This window comes from Myotis lucifugus, unplaced genomic scaffold (assembly GCF_000147115.1).
Source record: "Myotis lucifugus unplaced genomic scaffold, Myoluc2.0 scaffold_48, whole genome shotgun sequence".
Taxonomy (NCBI): domain Eukaryota; kingdom Metazoa; phylum Chordata; class Mammalia; order Chiroptera; family Vespertilionidae; genus Myotis; species Myotis lucifugus.
Window position 1 is genome coordinate 920,233 of NW_005871096.1, and position 19,717 is coordinate 939,949.

The 19,717-nt window shown below is 34.9% G+C and overlaps 1 protein-coding gene across 2 annotated transcripts in view; it reads left to right on the top strand.

Annotated features, from left to right (window-relative positions):
• The first annotated feature begins 281 nt into the window (after positions 1-281).
• The window catches only part of GABRG1 (gamma-aminobutyric acid type A receptor gamma1 subunit), a 44,789-nt gene continuing 25,353 nt past the window's right edge, over positions 282-19,717 (top strand). For both annotated transcript variants that reach the window (XM_023753609.1, XM_006088456.3), the window contains exons 1-3: positions 282-542; positions 15,898-16,046; positions 19,358-19,425. In XM_023753609.1, coding sequence (XP_023609377.1) covers positions 439-542; positions 15,898-16,046; positions 19,358-19,425 — 321 coding nt within the window. In that variant the 5' untranslated portion in view covers positions 282-438. The remainder of the gene's footprint in view (positions 543-15,897; positions 16,047-19,357; positions 19,426-19,717) is intronic.

Sequence of the window (19,717 nt, forward strand, 5' to 3'; positions counted from 1 at the left end):
GAATCCAGACGCGGGAGCGGAAGGAGGCGGCGGCGCCCGAGGAGTCAGGCCCGGAGCGAGAGGGGCACCTCCTTCCCTCGGGAGGAAAGCTGTCCAGGCCACTCCAACGCCCCCCGGGGCTGCGAGGGAGAGAGAAGAGGTTTGTTTTTCTTTGAGAAAGACGGAGCCCTTTTCCCCACTGGGCTCGATTTCTAGTAGGGGGAGGCCCGCCTCTCGGGGTCGTTGATTGGCCCAAGCGGTTTGCAGATAATTTATGCCAGCATCCTCTCGGTCCGATTGGCTCCCGGCTCCATTCCGCTGGGAGTCGCATCCTACCTGGTCGGGAGGTGTATCGCCTTCCCACACTTTCCCTTCTGCTGCTCCTTCCCCGGGCGGCAGCTTAGGTGGGAGGAAAAGTCCTGGCGTGAAGAATTCAGCGGAAAAGAAAAAGCGATTCTGATGGGTTCTTGGAAAGCTTGTCTCTTCTCCCCTTTTCTTCTGTGGAGTCAAAGTAGAGGCGTGAGGCTGATGTTCTTGTTGCTGACCCTGCATTTGGGGAGCTGGTGAGTAAATGCAAGGACTGAGAACTATTCTTCCGTGCCTACCGGCTTCCCGCTGGCTTTTTCTTTTCTTCCCAAAAAACCATTCTAAGTCATATGCATTTCCCCAGGTACCTGTGCAATATTTCACCATCCTTTTCTTTTCTGAGGAGGTCTCCCCATTTTCAGATAGAAGGAAATGAACCTCTGTGTGGAGCATGGAGGTTACTCCAGCTGTTTTGGTTTGGAAATGTGGTCAAAACTAGTCAAGACTCAGTTACTGGGAGTGAGGAGGGGGGGTAGAAATGGGTTTCCTACTAAATTTAGTGAATAAATGACACTGATGAACTTTCTAATGATTCCGCATTTTATAGGAATGGTTACTTTAGAAACTAACAAGTTTCATAGTGTGGTATGTATGATGCTTTTCTATATACAAATGTTTTTGTTTTCCTTACCCCTCCCCCTTTTTTGCTATGCTGGGGGGTGGGAGGGTTTTACATCAAAGTAAATTATAAATATGGCTAAAATCTACCAGGTCCATGTGTTATATTTATGTTAGAAATAAATATTTTATTAAGCCAGATTCCAAAGATTTTTATTTTAATTGGCTGTCTACATGAAAATAAAAATTGTATGGTGATATAAATGATGTTCTGGCTGTGTGTGTGTGTGTGTGTGTGTGTGTGTGTTGTGTGTGTGTGTGTTGTAAGAAAGACAGAGAGAGACTGAGAATATCAACCCCAAGCCTCCAATTTAATAGGTCTGCTTGGGTTGTTAGATCATTCAAAAAAAATATCAAACTGCTCAGGTATTGTATCTAGCTATAGGCGTAGTTGATGAACAAAGTTAAAATATATAGATTAGGGCACAGATGCTATAAAGATCTTAGACATACTGAGTAGTCCAAGTATGAGTATATTGTGTGACTTTGTTTTATATGAATCTACATTTAAAATTATATTATTGTATGATGTGATCCTCAAGAGTAAAACACAATTGCTATGCAGATGAAAACATGCCTTTATAACTACTTGCATCATTGCTAAAATGAATTATTATGATGATTAATTTTAGTATATACCAACGGTGAATAGTTTTGTCAATACCTGCAGATAGGACAACTATATTTTCTCTCTGAAAATAGAGAATGGATTGAATTATGCTAAGTAATACTAGACATGCCAGAAAATGTTTGACACTCAATGCTTCTTTTTTTTAAGTTTTTAAATACTTTTTCTTTAGAAACTTAAATATGTTGCATGGACACAAACATACTTGATTAACTACTCCTTATATGTAAGTTTTGTCATAAGGGCTTATTTCTTTGAATTGGAAAAATTACAGAAAAGATTTTTATAAAATACGTATCAGGGCTCTCATGCATCTTCACAATATTACAAACGAATCTGTGTTCTCATAAATAAAAGCAGATTTAGCCAGTGGTTTTTTGAAATAACAACCTGTGTGCTCCTTTATCATTAGAAGTGCAAGTTTTCCTTACAACCTAACAGGCAACTGCTTGCTTAAGGGTATAAAGAGTTGTGTTGTTTTAAACAGTAATTTGGTGTTTGATAATACTTACGTGATGATCATCATAATTGGCCCCAGAATTCTCTTTGAGCTGCTCATAATTTAAAAAGTTGGGAGTTGTTAAAAAGCTGTGTGTTGCAGTGGACAGAGGTGGGTTCTGGCCGTCTGGAGACATGATTGTACGTGTCAAGAGTCCTTAACCCCTGGAGAGTGTCTTCATCTAGGAAATGAAGGGCAGTAGTAGATCGTCTATGATTGCTTAACTTTTCACATGCAATATGTCCAAGATTTGAACTGAAACATAAAAATAACTCAATAGTTGTTTCACTGGCTTTTTCTTAGGACTTTTAAAGGAGGAAGTTCTAATAGGAAAGTCCTTATACTGTTCATACCATATGTATTATTGAGTCAGAAAGAGGTGTTATGTGTTCAAATATATAAATGATTCATTTCATCCTAGTACTATAGATAATCTGGATTATTCTAGCCAGTGGACAAATATTCTAAAAACTATATTTTGTTGTTATAATGAACTCGTAGGGCCTCAATTATGAGAGTTCATGTCTTCATTTTTCAAAGTAGTTACAGTGTGGTGAAGTTTTCATCTTCTTAATATTAAGTTCGAGATAATTGATGTCAACATGTATAAACCATTTACACTTATGGATTTTCTCCCTTTCTTTGTCTTTTGAGGAGCCTTTTCAAAACTAATCATATATGGTTCTGTGTGTAAGAATTTTGGTGTCTTATGCTGGTTTCTAAAATAAATCATCAAAGTCATCTATTTTGAGACTTACCAAATTAGGACCTATTATTTCTTATCTCAGCAGAGACAAGAGCTTATTTCCTTGTTAGTTTCTGTTAAGAGCACAAAGGAGGGACAGTATATTGATTTTTATATTCCTGAACTATGAAAACCTGTCTCATTGCTGTAACTGAAGCTATAGTTATGGTTCCTGCGCTTCATTCTCTGCGAGGCTATATGGCATCTTGACAAGTTGCTTAAAATCTCTTAAGCTTGATTTAACTTTTTTTTAATGTTGGGAAAAATCTATTTATAATCAGATTTCTAAAAGAGTTGAAAAGTGTTTGATATATCAGCTGTTTTAAAAAGTAATTTATTGTAAGCTTGACCAAGAAGCTATATTTGAGAGAGCACAAGAAAAATAACAGGTTTTCATTTTTTAAAACAATTTTATGAATCAACTAGAGGCCCGGTGCACAAAATTTGTGCACTCTGGGGTGGGGAGGTTCAGTCTGATCTACGCCTTTTGCAGTCTGGGAGCCCTCACGGGATGTCTGACTGCTGGGGGATGTCTAAGCTGGCAGTCGGACATCCTTAGCGTTGCCATGGAGGAGTGCACTGACCACCAGGTGGCAGCTCCTGCGTTGAGCCTCTGCCCCCTGGTGGTCAGTGCATGTCATAGTGACCAGTCATTCTGCCATTTGGTCTATTTGCATATTACCCTTTTATTACATAGGGTTATATACAATTTAGTATTCAGTTGCCCAAATAAAAATATTCAAATACACTCGCTTTATAACATATAATTTGAAAGTAATTTTAGTCATATATATTGACTAAATATATGGAGGTAGTTGTCAACGATTTTTTTCTTAGTCATCTAGATTATTTGCTTAATTTCTGACACTTATGATAACCATTCAAACTTGAGGGCAAAAAAACTAAGTATGATGTTTCATGATAATTAACTTTTCAAAAGACCGAGAAAAAGATTTTTGAAGCTAAAATTCAAATGCTATAATTGATAAATCACCTGTGTATAGAGTCTTTTGGGTATGCCATTATTTTGTTTTATTTTATACTATGAGACACACTTGACTAATGAAAGAAAATGTTTGACCTTTCATTCAAACACTGAGAAGACTAATTTAATATTGTATACTTATATAAAGGTGGTTGAAACTTGTCTAAGAAAATAATATGTGAAGGTGGAATCCCAAAAAAGAGAAAAAATAGCAGGGTGGAAAACTGAAAAACTGACTCAAGATATTATCAAAATATGACAAATCACTACAGTGGGGAAAAAAGAAGAAGTGGACATAAATTGAACGTACTGGCTTCAGGAGAGTAACTCAATATATGCATGGTACCAGTAAAGAACCCGAAGCTTTCCGATCAGATTCTGGTTTTGGCTCTACCATTTCCCACCACGGTGATTTCAGGCAAATCTTTGAGGCAGAGAGTCCTCATTTGTGAAAAATAAAAATGACATCTACCTTCCCAGATTGTTTCAAGATCAAGATAAAACATGTGTGGAAAGAACATAACACTTAAAATGTTAACTGAAAAAGCATAATAGCAGATATCCTGTGGAATCCACTGATCCTAGTATTATTTATCCTAGTTACGGTGGTTTAAGGGCAATAAAGTGAAGTCCTTGGATTCTTGTGCGTTAATATCTTTTGGATTTGAAATAGATCATTCTTTTACAACAAATATTTGTTGAAAACTCGCAACATGCTAGGTTTACATTGGTGAATGAAGTAGACGTGAGTTTAGTTCATGTCTAAGAGAGAGAAAGAGGGAGAGAGAGAGAGAGGGAGAGGGAGAGGGGAAGAGAGAGAGAGAGAGAGAGAGAGAGAGAGAGAGAGAGAGAGAGCTTATACTCACTGCAAAAACCTAGACTTATGGTATCAAAAGAAAACAGCTTGTAGTCAAAATAAGAAAATATACCTTTTGAACTTCAAAGATAAACAGGAAATGCTGAGTGTTTAGGGGTAGAGGATGCTGATGGAGTAGATCACAATCAAGGAAAAGGAATTAGAGAGCCATGGGATGTCTCTCCGCAATACCAGAAGACTAGGGGGAGATGTCTCTAAAAATCTAAAGACACGTGTCCAGCCTAGAAGGTTATACTTAGCAAAGTTACCAATCAGATATGAAGGAAAAATAAAGCCTAGATACTATCATTCTCTCCATTTTACAGATGGGAACACAGGGGCACAGCATTTTCTAGAAGTTCACTAAAGATCATCTTGCTAATAAGTTCTGAATCCAAGACTCAAATCCACGTATTCTATGCCCAGCGTATTCAGTCTAAACCAGCACAACCCTCAGGTTACATATGCTATGTAAGTCAAACAACAGCAAAAAAGCACATGACTGTGGATGAAGGAAATAAAAAGGAAGGGAGAGAAGGAGGAAAAGAAAGGAAAGGGAGGCTAGTGCAATCGATAGAAGTGCAGTAAGTATAAAAGTCTACTGTGCACCAATCACATGATCTGAAATATTATGTATAGTACTAGATTAATTATTTGGGTAAAACTAACAAACTAGAAACTTGATCTATAAAAATAATCATAAGATAAGGGGTTAAAAGCAAGAAATTTGGAATTTAGCTAAGTTTTGTTGAGGAGTCTGATGGCTACTTATTTTTAATGATGCTATGTAAAATCAGAGTTAAACTTCTTATGTCTATGTGAAATAGACACACCATAACCAAGTAGTGAAAACTGTGTGCAGGGATTTTTCTTTTAAATCAAATGCTCTGTAACAAAATCAAGGATGCCTTATCACTAAGCTCATTCAAGCAAAAGCTTGTTAGAATTCTTGTACTCTGTGGGAGGCAAATGACAATATATGTATTTTTCTACTTTTATTTTTTTTAAAATATATTTTATTGACTTTTTTACAGAGAGGAAGGGAGAGGGATAGAGAGTTAGAAACAACGACCAGCTGCCTCCTGCACACTTCCTACTGGGGATGTGTCCACAACCAAGGTACATGCCCTTGACCGGAATCAAACCTGGGACCTTTCAGTCCACAGGCCGGCGCTCTATCCACTGACCCAAACCGGTTAGGGCTTTTTCTACTTTTAAATATCTCAGAACCTAATTCTGTCGGTACACAAATAGTTTTACCAACTGAAGCCCTGTGTTTCAGGAAGTACTCTTAGCTATTAATTCACTCAGTAAAATTTAAAAAAAAAATTGTATTTTTTATTGTTGACAGCATTACAGATGTCCCCCAATTTCCCCTCTTCCCTTAGTCCACCTTAGCATTCATTTAGCGACTACTATGTGCTGAGTTCCGAGACCTGAGAAACAGTGGTAAGAAAAACACAATCCCTGCCCTTGTAGTGTTTGTGCATGTATATCGGACATATATGTGACTGTATATATGCTAGATACACAGGACAAGGGGGGCGGGGTCTCTGCTCCCAGTGGACATAAACTCTAGAAGTTTATGTTGAGATTGTTTATTAATATAAACAAGCAAAGACATCAAATGCTATAAATTCTACTCAGAATTCTAGATGAGCTGTAGTGGGGACACCAAAGAGGCTGGGAATTGCAACTCTGGGAAAAGTTTGAATACTCTGAGCTTTCAGTGGGATAAGTTTGGGTCAATGTTACTAAGAATAGAGAGATAGAAAGATAACATTGCTATTATGTGGCCTAGGTATGGTCTCAAAATTTGGTAGTTTCTTTTGAAAACAATATACCTATACCTTCTAGGAGAACCTTTACTCTTGTCATTTAACATATGACAATGAAATGGTAACATCTTATTAAAGGCTATCAGGATTTTAATATTGGTGTGATGAGGGTGTGATTTGGTTCTCCAAGTCTGCTAGAATCAGGGGCTCTGGCCAAAGAGTTAAATCTTTGGGCACATTTTTAAAACCATCACTTCGGTTGTACAATTTGTGAATTGCTTAAATACAAGGACATCATTCACCTCTCAGTCCTTCTAGATGTATATAATTATTAGAAAAAACTTTCAACACATGCAGTAGAGTCTCTTGAATAAGGATTACCTGTTCCACAAAATAGCCATATTGACTAGCCCAAAGCTTTTTTTCTGGATTACATTTGTGTTATTCAGACATGTGTTCTTTCAACCAATTTGTTGCTCTGTGCAGGTGGCTTATGAATGTGCATTTGTTTCTGCCATTTCCTTAGTTAGAATTTGTTTTGAAAACCTTCAAACTGTCATAACTAGAATTAACTAGAGTGTTTTTGCTGGTTTTGTTCTACTCATTTGTATTCTCTCCATTTTGAAGTGAATAATCTGAAAGGATCCTTATGTCAATGAAAATATTTTATCTCTAATTTTCTGACCCCAAGATTTAGGGGAAAAGATATATCTTTCCACATTTAGAGGATCTAATTCCCATTGCTTTCTATCATTTAATTTCAAGATCTTTTAATAAATTTTGTAATGTAACAAATCTCAATATTGTGCCTCCACTTTGTGGAATTTTTAGCAGCCTTGTGGAATTTATCTGATGTGGAAGAGCATATAAAACAGAGAATGTGAATGTCATAAAGAGTTGTATTGTTTCTAAGTCCAATTTATGTTGTCAATTTCTATGGATATAAATTGGAACAGTGGGGAATTTGATGTTCATTTTTTTTATTGTCTAAAGTTCTACATGTAAAAAAAAAATAAAGTTCTACATGTGTCTCCTTTTCCCCCAATTGACCCCCCCCCCCGCAGCCATTCCCACCCCGGCAAGCCCCCACTGCCCCAGTGTTTTTGTCGAGTGGTTATGCTAATATGCATGCATATAAGTCCTTTAATCCAGTTGTCATTTCTTTAAAGACCATAATGAAAATTAAGTTTTCTTTACCATCCTCAAACCAACCATCAAAAACACCAAAAAAATAGTTTCAAAAGAACATTTATAATCTTTGGATATTCACCAACTACCTGAAGATTATTCATCGGACTCATGGTTTCTAAACATTTCTCCATTTCTAAATATTTTTCAAAATATTTTTATTTATATTTAGATAGCTGCCTTTGCATGCCCCCCACCAGGGATGGCCTGCAACCTGGGTACTAGTATGTGCCCTGACCAGGAACGAAACCTGTAACCCCTCGGTGTAAGGGCTGACACTCAACCCACTGAGCCAGGGCTCTAAACATTTTTAAAGAACAGAGTAGGCCTGTCTAACAACATAAATAAAGAAAACAAAAACAATACTCCTAAAATTAGCAAAATATATTGTTTTATTATTAGTATTTACTGTGATATTTAAGATCCATCACCAACCTGCATGTGTATGCCCATTTGTATATTTAAATTTTTATGTAAATGAAATCGAACACTTGTTTTTGGCACATATTTAATATTAGAGATATCTTTCTTGATTAGTATACTAATCTAGAAATCAGTTGTACCTACATTTCAATGACAATGTGGTATTCTATATTATAGAAGAATCATAACTTATTAAATTATTTCATAATAGATTCTATTTTATTTTATCATACATCATTTTGTGTACATACGTACATATGTACATCTCTTTAATTTCAATATTTCATTAATATTTCCAAATTACTTACCATAAAATAATTCAGTTTGCTCTTAATGGTTGCATATTACCATCAGTACTTGAAGTATATTACCATCAGTACTTGAAGTAATGAATCATTTAATGTTCTGCCAATGTGATGGCTAAAATTTGTCACGTTTTTAACTAACTTATTTTCCCTAGGTAACAATAAATGTTAGCATAATTTCATCAATTTTTTGTCTTTTCACCCCCTCTGAATAATGTATACCAATTATGTTATGTATTTGTCTCAGTCTTTCCTGTGTCTCTAGTCTTTTTCTAAATTGTGTCATGTCATCCATAAGTTATTCTTTTTCTATTTTTATATCTTTCTTTTTCTATTTTATTTTGGTTACATGCTACCCAGAAAGGCCTCCTTAACCCAAAGATCAATTTTTCCCCAATATCTTCCTTAATAGTTTCATACTTTATTTATTATATTATTATTTTTCTTATATAATCTGTAATTTCTTATATAAGTAGGACTCTAATTTGTGTTCTTCTAAGTGGCTTAATAAATATTTCAATACAATTTATTGAATAATTTATTTTTTCATATCCAAACTGGCTAGTCACTTTTATCATATAGTAAATTTCAAATCACTTGGATCTGAATTTGAGTGCTAGATTATGTTTTCACTAATTTCCTTCTGTATTACTACAATATGGTATGGAATACGGTAACTTTGTTTTCCGTGTATTCTGGGAGAGCCCTTTTTAAATATATTTTTATTGATTTCAGAGAGAGTAATCAAGAGGGAGAAAGAAATAGACACATCAATGATGAGAGAGAATCATTGATCAGCTGCCTCCTGCATGCCTCACACTGGCATGTGCCCTGAATGGAAGTCGTGACCAGAAATGGAAGTGACCTCCTGGTTCATAGGTTGACACTCAACCACTGAGCCACACACTGGCTGATTTCATCTAACAAAAGTTTCTTTCAATAATTTATTCTAACCCCTCATCTTGATTCTTCTAGTTAAATATACTGATTTTAACCTAATATATATATGAACTCTGGGTTTCTGATTAAAATTTCATTAAATTTATAAACTAGCCCTAACTGGTTTGGCTCAGTGAATAGGGCGTCGGCCTGTGGACTGAAGGGTCCCAGGTTCGATTCCAGTCAAGGGCATGTACCTTGGTTGCAGGCACATCCCCCGTGGGGGGTGTGCAGGAGGCAGCTGATCGATGTTTCTCTCTCATCGATGTTTCTAACTCTCTATCCCTCTTCCTTCCTCTCTGTAAAAAATCAATAAAATATATTTAAAAAAATGAGTGCTGATACAAACATCTATCCTAAAAAAAATAAATTATAAACTAATTTGGGAATTATATATTAACAATATTGTTTCATAGCAAAAAAATTTATTTTATCTTTATTTTTTCGGTTATTATGTTCTTCAATTCACTTTTCAATTTCTTTAAATGACTTACACTTTCTCTGTTATATATTTTTAAATTATTTTTATTGGGAAGGAAATCAATTTTTGTTTATGGTGAATTAGTAATAGTATCAGAAAGCTACTGTGTTTTAAAAGCTAATTTTATATTAGGTAAGCTACAATAATTTAATTATCTTATTAAGGCTAGTAATAATAGTTTTTAGCTGTTTTTTTTTTTCATTCACTGTAATTTTACCTGCAAACAGCAAGATGAGCTTTGATATTCTTTCCATTTACTCATTTATTCAGTAAGAATGTTTTTTATTGAACACCTGTTATTTGTTAAGGAGTAGACTAAGTACTAATAATATGACATTGAATGGCTTCAAGGAGATTAGTGCCACAAATAAGTAAAGTAGTCAATTAAGATTCAGTGAAATATTTAAAAAAAAAAAAGCCCACCTGGCGTGGCTCAGTGGTTGAACATGGACCTATGAACTAGGAGGGCACAGTTTGATTCCAGGTCAGGGCACATGCCTAGATTGTAGGCTCGATCCTTAGTAGGGGGCATACAGAAGGCAGCCAAACAGGGATTCTCTCTCATTATTGATGTCTCTATCTTTCTCTTTTTCTCTAAAGTCAATAAAATTTTTTTTAAAAAAGATGCAATATGAAATTAAAAATGAGAGTTCCACAGCAGCACAATTTACAATAGCTAAGATTGGAAATAGCCTAAGTGACCATCAGCAGATGAGTGGATAATAAAACTGTGGTACATCTACACGATGGAATACTACACTGCTGTAAAAAAAGAAGGAACTCTTACCATTTGCAACAGCATTATGCTAAGTGAAATAAGCCAGTCGGAAAGAGATAAATATCACATGATCTTACTCATTTGTGGAATACAATGAACAACATAAACTGATGAACAAAAATAGATCCAGGGACATAGAAGCTTTGAACAGACCGCCAAACCTCAGAGGGAAGGCAGCAGAGCTGGGGAATAAGAGAGCAACCAAAGGACTTGTATGCGTGCATATAAGCATAACCCAGGGACACAGACAGTAAGGGTGAGGGCATGTGCTGGGGGGTGCAAACGGCTGGGGAGAGGTCAATGGGGGGAAAAGGAGACATGTAATTCTTTAAACAATAAAGATTTTTTTAAAAAGATACAATGCGATCAACTTCCTGGTAGAGCTAAGCACTGAACAGATTGGAAACACATAGCAGAGAACAGCTACTTAACTTTCTTGGCTTGGCTCCCTTTTCCCTCCTAAATTTCAAGTCATTCCCCTCTCTGTGTGTCAAATGATGGGTCCCATATTCCTTTGAGTCAATAAAATAATCACCACATGGAGTGGACTATTATTTTACCTCCCTAAAACTCTGAAAGTTCAAATTGATAAGTCTGTTATATATCACCTTTTTAGTTACTTTACTTCCCTACCAACTTTTATAAGTAATAAAAAAAACTACAAGCCTACAAATAATTTTTTATAGCAAGGAATTTAACAAATACAATATAAAGGTGCAAACAAACACAACACCAAATCTTTTTTTCTGAAATTTCTTATTTTACTTTTATTTTCTTTGACTTTTCTATCTTAAAATCAGAACTTATATTTACTCTTTAAAAGCTAGTACTCATAGGCTTTGACGTTAGGGTCTCTTCTCCTCTGAAACATCATAACAGGTATTTTCTTTACTGAAACTTGTCACTTGACCACTATGCTTATAGGAGCTGATACTTATGAATAAACACAATTTAAGTTGCCATGACCAATAGATCACAGAGGAGGCCTGGCTTTGGAGTTTCATCTGCCTTTTCTGAACAGATTAATGGAAGCGCCTTCCCCTGGAGTCAGAACCAGAACATTCACACTCACCTTTATATGAACCATACTCAGGGTGACTGTATAATTTACCATGCAAATTAGGTCACTTTGCCAGTGAAGGAGGGTGCTATTAATAATTGCTAGTATTCTGGAAAAACAGGTGTAAACCAGGTCATCCGGGGTAAACCTCGATGAATGTTTATCCTGTGTATGAAAAATCGTTTATATTCATCAATTGACTTGCTAGGGGTCTGGTGCAAACACGGTGCTCCTCCAGAGGACTGGTGACGGGGCTGTCAATCAGCTATGTCCCCATGACAGGAGAATCGAGTTGCAAATTTTCAGAGCCGCCACTATCGATTTCTTGGCAGGTTATAAAGCTCTGCTTCTCTCTATAAAAGGATCCAGTTAATTATTTATTTTTTATGATTAGAAATGTATTTCAGAGCACTATCTGGTGGTGCATAGGAAAAGATAGGAATGAATGTCAAATTAACTCATTTTTGTGTATTTATATTTCAAAATTATACAGAAAGATTATAGTATACTATAAATATACCAAAAATAGATAAATTTTGTATGTCTCTATTATTGTAGCCTACTTACTGTATTCATTAGGCTACTTTCCATTAAATCTTTAGCCATTTTATAAATCAGTTTTAATAATAGTCAAGTGCTACCTGTTATTTTTCATATAACATTAATTGCATCATATGAATAAATCATAATTTACTTAAACATAGTCATAATGTTTAAAATATGCCTGCCACAGATAATACTGTGATAAGCATCTTTATATGTGATGGTTTTCTGTATCATTTATTTTGTTTTATTTTTTTCCACCACCATTTATCCCCTCTAATCCTCTTCTACCTCCATCCCCCCTTTCCTCTAGATCACCTCACTGTTGCCCATGTCCATGAATTATGTATCATTTTATTAGTTTTTCCTTTATTACAAAAATAAGCTAGTTTAGATCATGAATGTAATGTTATTTGTCTCTGTATTTCAGCACACACCACATTTGTAGTATATAATATTTCTCCATATGTGAATTACAGTATTGGATTGGATATGTACACACGTTAGATAGTCTTTCTTAACAGAGAGGGTGTGTGATTCCTTGAGATCATTATTTTAACTTCTCGGAACTCAAAGGCAGAGACAAGGCATCCTACCCACGCACAATCCTAATGTACTTCAAATTACTTATCATCATTGATGCACGTGTTTATGAATTAGAAAATTCCAAATCCAACCACCCTGATTTGTATAATAAAGATAAAATGAAATTATATTGTGCAAACTTCAAAGGAAAGAGGAAACAAGTCTTCAAACTAAATCAATATTGTTTTAAATCCTGGCTATGTTATTTCATAGTGTACGTCCTTGGAAATCTATAAACCCAATTTACATCTGTAAAATAGAAATACTAATATTTTCTTCAATACATTACTCTGGAGTAAATTATATAACATGTGGAAGGAACTTAGTACATAGTTTCTGAAACATGGCAGGCACTTAATGATGCATTATATGCATTCAGTAGCAGGTAATAACAGCAATACATCAATCTTTAAAATAAATAATTAGTAAATTAAAATATTCAAGAACTTAAATGTAAATGATAAGATTATGTGCATTCAAATTATTTAAAGAAGTCCTTGAACATGTGTAGAATTTCTCAGAATATTACTTAAAATCATAATTGTTTTCCCTGAATAGTTTGAAGACTCACTCATTCAACATATATAAATGCTACAAATATCTTTCAGTCTGTGAAAGACATTGAGATGTCAGATATGTTATATTAACTATTTTAGAAATGATGACAAGTACTCTTTAATCATCAAAATATTACTAATATGATATTCAAGGTAATTAATGAATAGATTGAAGATAATTCTAAAAGTTTGGAAAGAAGATGTGGAAAAGTTAACCTCGCCGAAACTGGTTTGGCTCAGTGGATAGAGCGTCGGCCTGCGGACTGAAAGGTCCCAGGTTCGATTCCGATCAAGGGCATGTACCTGGGTTGCGGGCACATCCCCAGTAGGGAGATGTGCAGGAGGCAGCTGATCAATGTTTCTCTCTCATCAATGTTTCTAACTCTCTATCTCTCTCTCTTCCTCTCTGTAAAAAATCAATAAAATATATTTTTTTTTAAAAAAAGAAAAGTTAACCTCAATAAATGTTTTCCTGTTATTGCCAAAAATGAAGAAAGATAGCTTTGTACTATCATTGAGGTCAATTTTCATATTACCTCTGAGCTAGCTGGGAAAAGGGAATATAAATCACTATGAGCATGTACTTTCTGGAATACAAGGATGTTGATACTGTAAAAACTACAAATGTGTGAAAGGAAATCGTACTACTATACCAGTAGTATATACTTTTTTAAGTTAAATATGTCACAACAATTAATATAAATGAGCACTTCAAAATTCTGTTAACTAAATGCACCCTAATAGTTTACATAGGAATAAAATTTGTATACTGTAGTAATAAACTACCCCCAAATCTCAACACTAATTGTTTATTTCTTGTTTAGTCTATATGTTCATTGCGTGTTAACTGTGGCTCTGTCCATGTTACCTTCCCTCCAAGAGTGAAGTAATAGAGTAGCCTCTGTCAGTATGGCTAGTCTTCTGGTAGAAGGACAAGAGCTATATGGTGAATCATGAACTTACATTAAGCCTCCTGCTCAGTAGTGACACATATCACATATTTTTCATTAGTCAAAGCAAATCACAGGCCACACAAGTTCAGTGAGACAGGGGTGTATAATCCTCTTGCAAGAAGGAGCATTTTAAGCCTAAGTTAGAAGTAAGTGGAGTGGAAAGTATAATTCTCTGACAGGAAGGAGAGGAGAAATATTGAGAATAATAACGCACTCCATTATCTATTGATAATGACTATCAGTAGGTTTATTGTGTAGATCAAATGAGATAGTAAATAATATAAACTTAAGTTTTAATTTCTAATGCTAATTTATACTCATTAAGGATGAAGAGGGTGAATGTTAACTAAACTTATTTTGGTAATCATTTTTTCAATATACACATATATTATATCATTATGTTATATACCTTCAACTTACACAATATTCTATGTCAATTATATCTGAATAAAACTGGACTTTTAAAAAATATAAATGTGGGAGCTGCATTAGATAAGATTAGATCCAAAGCAAAATAGGTCTGAATGTATAACTTGCATATTCACTATTGGACAGAAGCCAATCTTTGAAATATATGTAAATAAAAATTATAGTATGAACTTACCTGATTTTACTAGTATAAGTGTTTAGTGTTTTGACCCTTTTCACTGGAGGACTAAGGCTTACTACAGAAGGGTGTGTTAAGTCCCAGATTACCTTCTTTATACAAAGATGGAGTTACTTATGGGTAATAAAGTAAGAGTAGCCTGTTACTTATGATGAATTGTAGATAAATATCTATATTACTTCATTTTCTACCACGATTCAGAAGTAAGCTGAATTCTTAGCACGAAGCATTAACTGGAGAGTTAGAGCTTGATTCTCAGGGTTGTGCTAGGCTAGTTCCCCACTGGTTCCAGTTTTCTACTGGAAAATAGCAGTGGGCTATTTGGTCCCTGAATTCTAACTTCTAGTTCTAAAATTTGAGAGTCATGCCCCCCAAATATATGTGGAGGGTGTCACCCATGTTGGATTTGATGATACGACAACCTTTGACAAAGTTTTTGGAAAAATATCTCTCGGTTCTTCTAACTTAAAAGGAAAAAGCATAGATGTGTTCAATACTTGTTTCTTTTTACTTCAACACTTTCTTCACTCATTTTTCCTCAATTCTTCTTTGTTATGCATGCATTTTTATACATTTTATCATACTAATGTTACAACTTTACCTGTATTCATTTATCTTTTAATTTTTATTTTGGGGTGTGGTTATTTAGAGTCACCACATATAGTTGTCCAGATTGTGTCCTGCACAAATCTAGGGCCACTATTCACATTTTCAGTGAATAATTTCTAAGGCCTTTAAGGACCATTGTGGGGATGGCCAATAATTATTTTATTATTGTAATATTATTTTATTTTAATATTGTGTTACATTTCTTGTAATAAATTTTTAACCTTTGAGTGTTATTATATTAGTAGAGTTCATATGATGAATACACTAGTCTTACTGAATATAAAATAATTCTAACACATTTCCCCCCTCTTACTTACTATCCCCTAACAAAAGTATAATAATCTTGAACTATTTTTTTTAAAATACCCAATTTGGTTAACTTCCTATCATCTGTTTTATTTTTGGAATTATTTAGTGTTGATAAAGCAGATGATGAAGATGATGAGGATTTAACAGTGAACAAAACCTGGGTCTTGGCACCAAAGATTCATGAAGGGGATATAACACAAATTCTCAATTCATTGCTGCAAGGCTATGACAATAAACTTCGCCCAGATATAGGAGGTAAGTTTTTAGTTACCTTTCTGAGATTTGGGGACTATAAAAACCATATTTACTGGTGTTATTTTAATTTTAGATCACATATTTCTTGAGTGTCTGATGTATGTTAGAGTGCTGGGTTTGACAAGTATTAATTGGAATAGCACTAATTTGGGAGGTTCATAGTCTGATGTGAGAATAAAGGCATGTAAACTTTTCTGATGTAATTACTTTACAACTGCTACAATGAAAGATGCAACAGCAAAGTTTAATGAAACTATCTGAGGATTAGAGAGATATTTTATAAAAGAGAATATTTGAGAAATAGGAATTCTAATTTTGTGCCAAAGTCACACTGTGTTTTAATTAATGTAGAATTATAATCCTTGATATTATCCTATATAATAGAAGGATAATAAGCAAATTGTCCCCTCGACCGGGAGTTCGACCAGGGGGTGGGGTCGGCCACCCTACTGCCCAGGGCCCCTCCCCCCGGCTGAACCCCACCCATACACGAATTTGTGCACTGGGCCTCTAGTATTTAGTATAAGTAATCCTACTTTGTTCTACTTTAAGATTGCTATTCTAGGTACTTTGCCTTTATATGTAAACTTTATAACATAATTAACTTCTAAGCCCCTCCACCAAATCCTTAAAACAAACAAAATATATAAAACAACAAATATTATTTTTGAGATTGCATTAAATATATGGCCAATTATAGGGAAATTTAAATCTTTACTTTATTGAATTTTTATCATACCAAATTTTTGAGCATTACATATTGTTCAATGTACATATTTCTTTTTTATTAATATTTCCTGTAAAGAAGTATTAAATATATTTTACTAGATTTAATTCTCTATATTTGGAGTTTCAATGCAAGTGTAAATACATTGCATAAATACATTTCTGTTGATATCAGAAAGCCAGGATATATCACTCATATGTAAAACTTTCTGCACTGTAATTGTGAAAAGCATGTCCTACATATAAAAATGTCCTCAGGAATCATTAACTTCTTGGCATAGAACTATTCAGTCCTTAGTATCATGAAATAAAGAACAGGTAGTCAGTGTTTGTTGATTTATCAAATGAACTGAAAATATCTACTTAAGTAAGACTGGTATGTTGCACTTAATTGCTTATAAATGGTAAGGAATATACTGAGGAGTGAAACTAATAAACCTATTGCCTAGTTATTAATTGACTTTCATAAGAACCATTCTGTAAATCTAGCTATAATTCGCTTAATTGTATTATAGTTATTGGCTGCAATTCATAGCTAGTCAAAATAAATGGCAAGTGGTTAAAGCACCTCCGCTCAGAAGTCATTAGCCTAAGTTAAATTATAAAACCTTCTATAAATCATATGAGCTACTTTTATTTAAGAAATCTAATTGTTGGATAGCAAATCAAATTATACTGTCATGTATAGGTCTGTGAACCTATAGTTTTGTACTGAAACTATTTCTAACAAATCATTTCTTTTTCTAGCTAAGAAATATGTATGCCATAAAATAAATTCGTTGCTAGACAAAAAACAATTTAAATGTTATGGGTTTGTAAGTGTAGTGTTTTTTTTAATTGCAGAGGGAAAGATTAAATGTTGTTATATAATTGTACAGGTGCTGTGTTTCAAAATGCTTCAGGTTTCCCACTGAAGCTTGCTAGCCTGGGAGCATTGCCAGACGGGAAGGTACAGAGACAGGGAGACATGGGACTGAACCCAGACTCAGACAGGCAGACTCAGCCAGGTATTAGAGGAGGAGGAGCATCCTGCAGGGGGAACATAGAATCTGGATTGTAAGAGTGGTAAATACTAGGCCAGGAAGAGAAATCAAAATTTAGAAAGGAGAACTGAGTAAATATTACCAAAAACGTGCTACCTTAGAAACATTTATACTACAAGTTGTGTTTTTCTGCTTTATTTAATTTGCACTATAATAAAAGGGTAATATGCAAATTGACCCTAACTGAAGAACTACCGAGAACAAATGGTCGCTATGATGCGCACTGACTACAAGGGGGCAGATGCTCCATGCAGGAGCTGTTCCCTGGTGGTTGGTGCGCTCCTACAGGGGGAGCTCTGCTCAGCCGCAGGCTGGGCTAACAGCTGCGAGCACAGTGGTGGTGGTGGGAGCCTCTTCTGCCTCCTCAGCAGTGCTAAGGATGTCCAACAGCAGCTTAGGCAGGGAGCTGGCCTAAGCCAGCAGTTGGACATCCCCCGAGGGCTCCTAGGCTGCCAGAGGTATGTCTGACTGCCAGCTTAGGCCCGATCCCCCTGGGAAGCGGGCCTAATCTGGCAAGTGGACAACCCCGGAGGGGTACTGGACTGCAAGAGGGTGCAGGCCGGGCTGAGGGACCCTCCCTCCTCCGAGTGCACACATTTTTGTGCACTGGGCCTCTAGTCTCTTTATAAAACTCTGTGAGATATATATTACATATATAAAATAGATTTTTTCTTACCTACTTTGTGAAACTTTTACAGATATTCCTCAAGAAGCATTTAATATATCATAGAATAAACCATTTATATCATATTTTGTGAAGAAAGGGGGATAAAATAAATTATGTGAGAATGTTTCTCATAGTAAACAAAAATCTTATGAATAGAAATTATCATTATCATTATTATGGTAAATCTCATTATAGGAACCAAAAATACCTGGCAAATGTTGAAAGCCTAAATCATAATCAAATATGGCATGATTATGGATATACTTTAATCATATCATTTGATAGATGTTTATAATACTTACCTGTGCTACACATTTTGATAGAATATAAAATACTGTATATATGACTTAAAGACATACTGAAAAAACACAAATGGTTGTATAAACATGAAGTTCATATGACATTCATAGCATATACTCTGTGAGAATTAAGTAAAAATCTACCTTAAACTGGAGCCAACTATGAACAACCTACAGAAATATTGTTAACATCAAGGGAGGAACAGAGTAAGGACAACAATAGTCTCTAAAATCCATGCAAATTCTAAAATTCTGTGACTGTTATAGAGACAATTATCTAGCAGTTTTTATTGAATTCACTTCCTTAGATTTAATAAATTATTTAGGTATTTTTAAAACATTTTTAGGTTGTGCACTAGGATGTTTTCAGTCAAAAATATACATTGTAAAATCAACTTGTAAACTGAAAGGTGTTTATGTTTCTGTAACATTTTATGTTCCTTCATTTTCTAGTGAGGGATGCTTTATTATTTAAAAAAAATAAATAGTAATACTCATTTAGATTTTTAAAACTAAGTTCTATTTAATGAAACCTCTGATCATGTCCTTGACCATTTTTTCTTTGATGTTTTGCAGTGAGGCCCACAGTAATTGAAACTGATATTTATGTAAACAGCATTGGACCAGTTGATCCCATAAATATGGTGAGTAATGAACATTAAAAAAACAAAACTGTGGCATGGAATTCTTGAGTATATACCTCAGTAATGGAATGAATATGCAAGTATTTCTGATCATTAATTCTTAATCAGTTGAGGGCAATACCTCCAATTCCTATGTGCCAGGTATGAACAACTGGAGCTAAAATATTCCCATAGCTGAGAATGTGTAGCCCTTTACTTCATTGGTAGGAACTATGCTAGGGAAGAAAAGCTTATCATCTGAGCCATCGCGAGTGGATCCCGGAAGAAATCTGGGAGAAGATAAGCAGAAGGA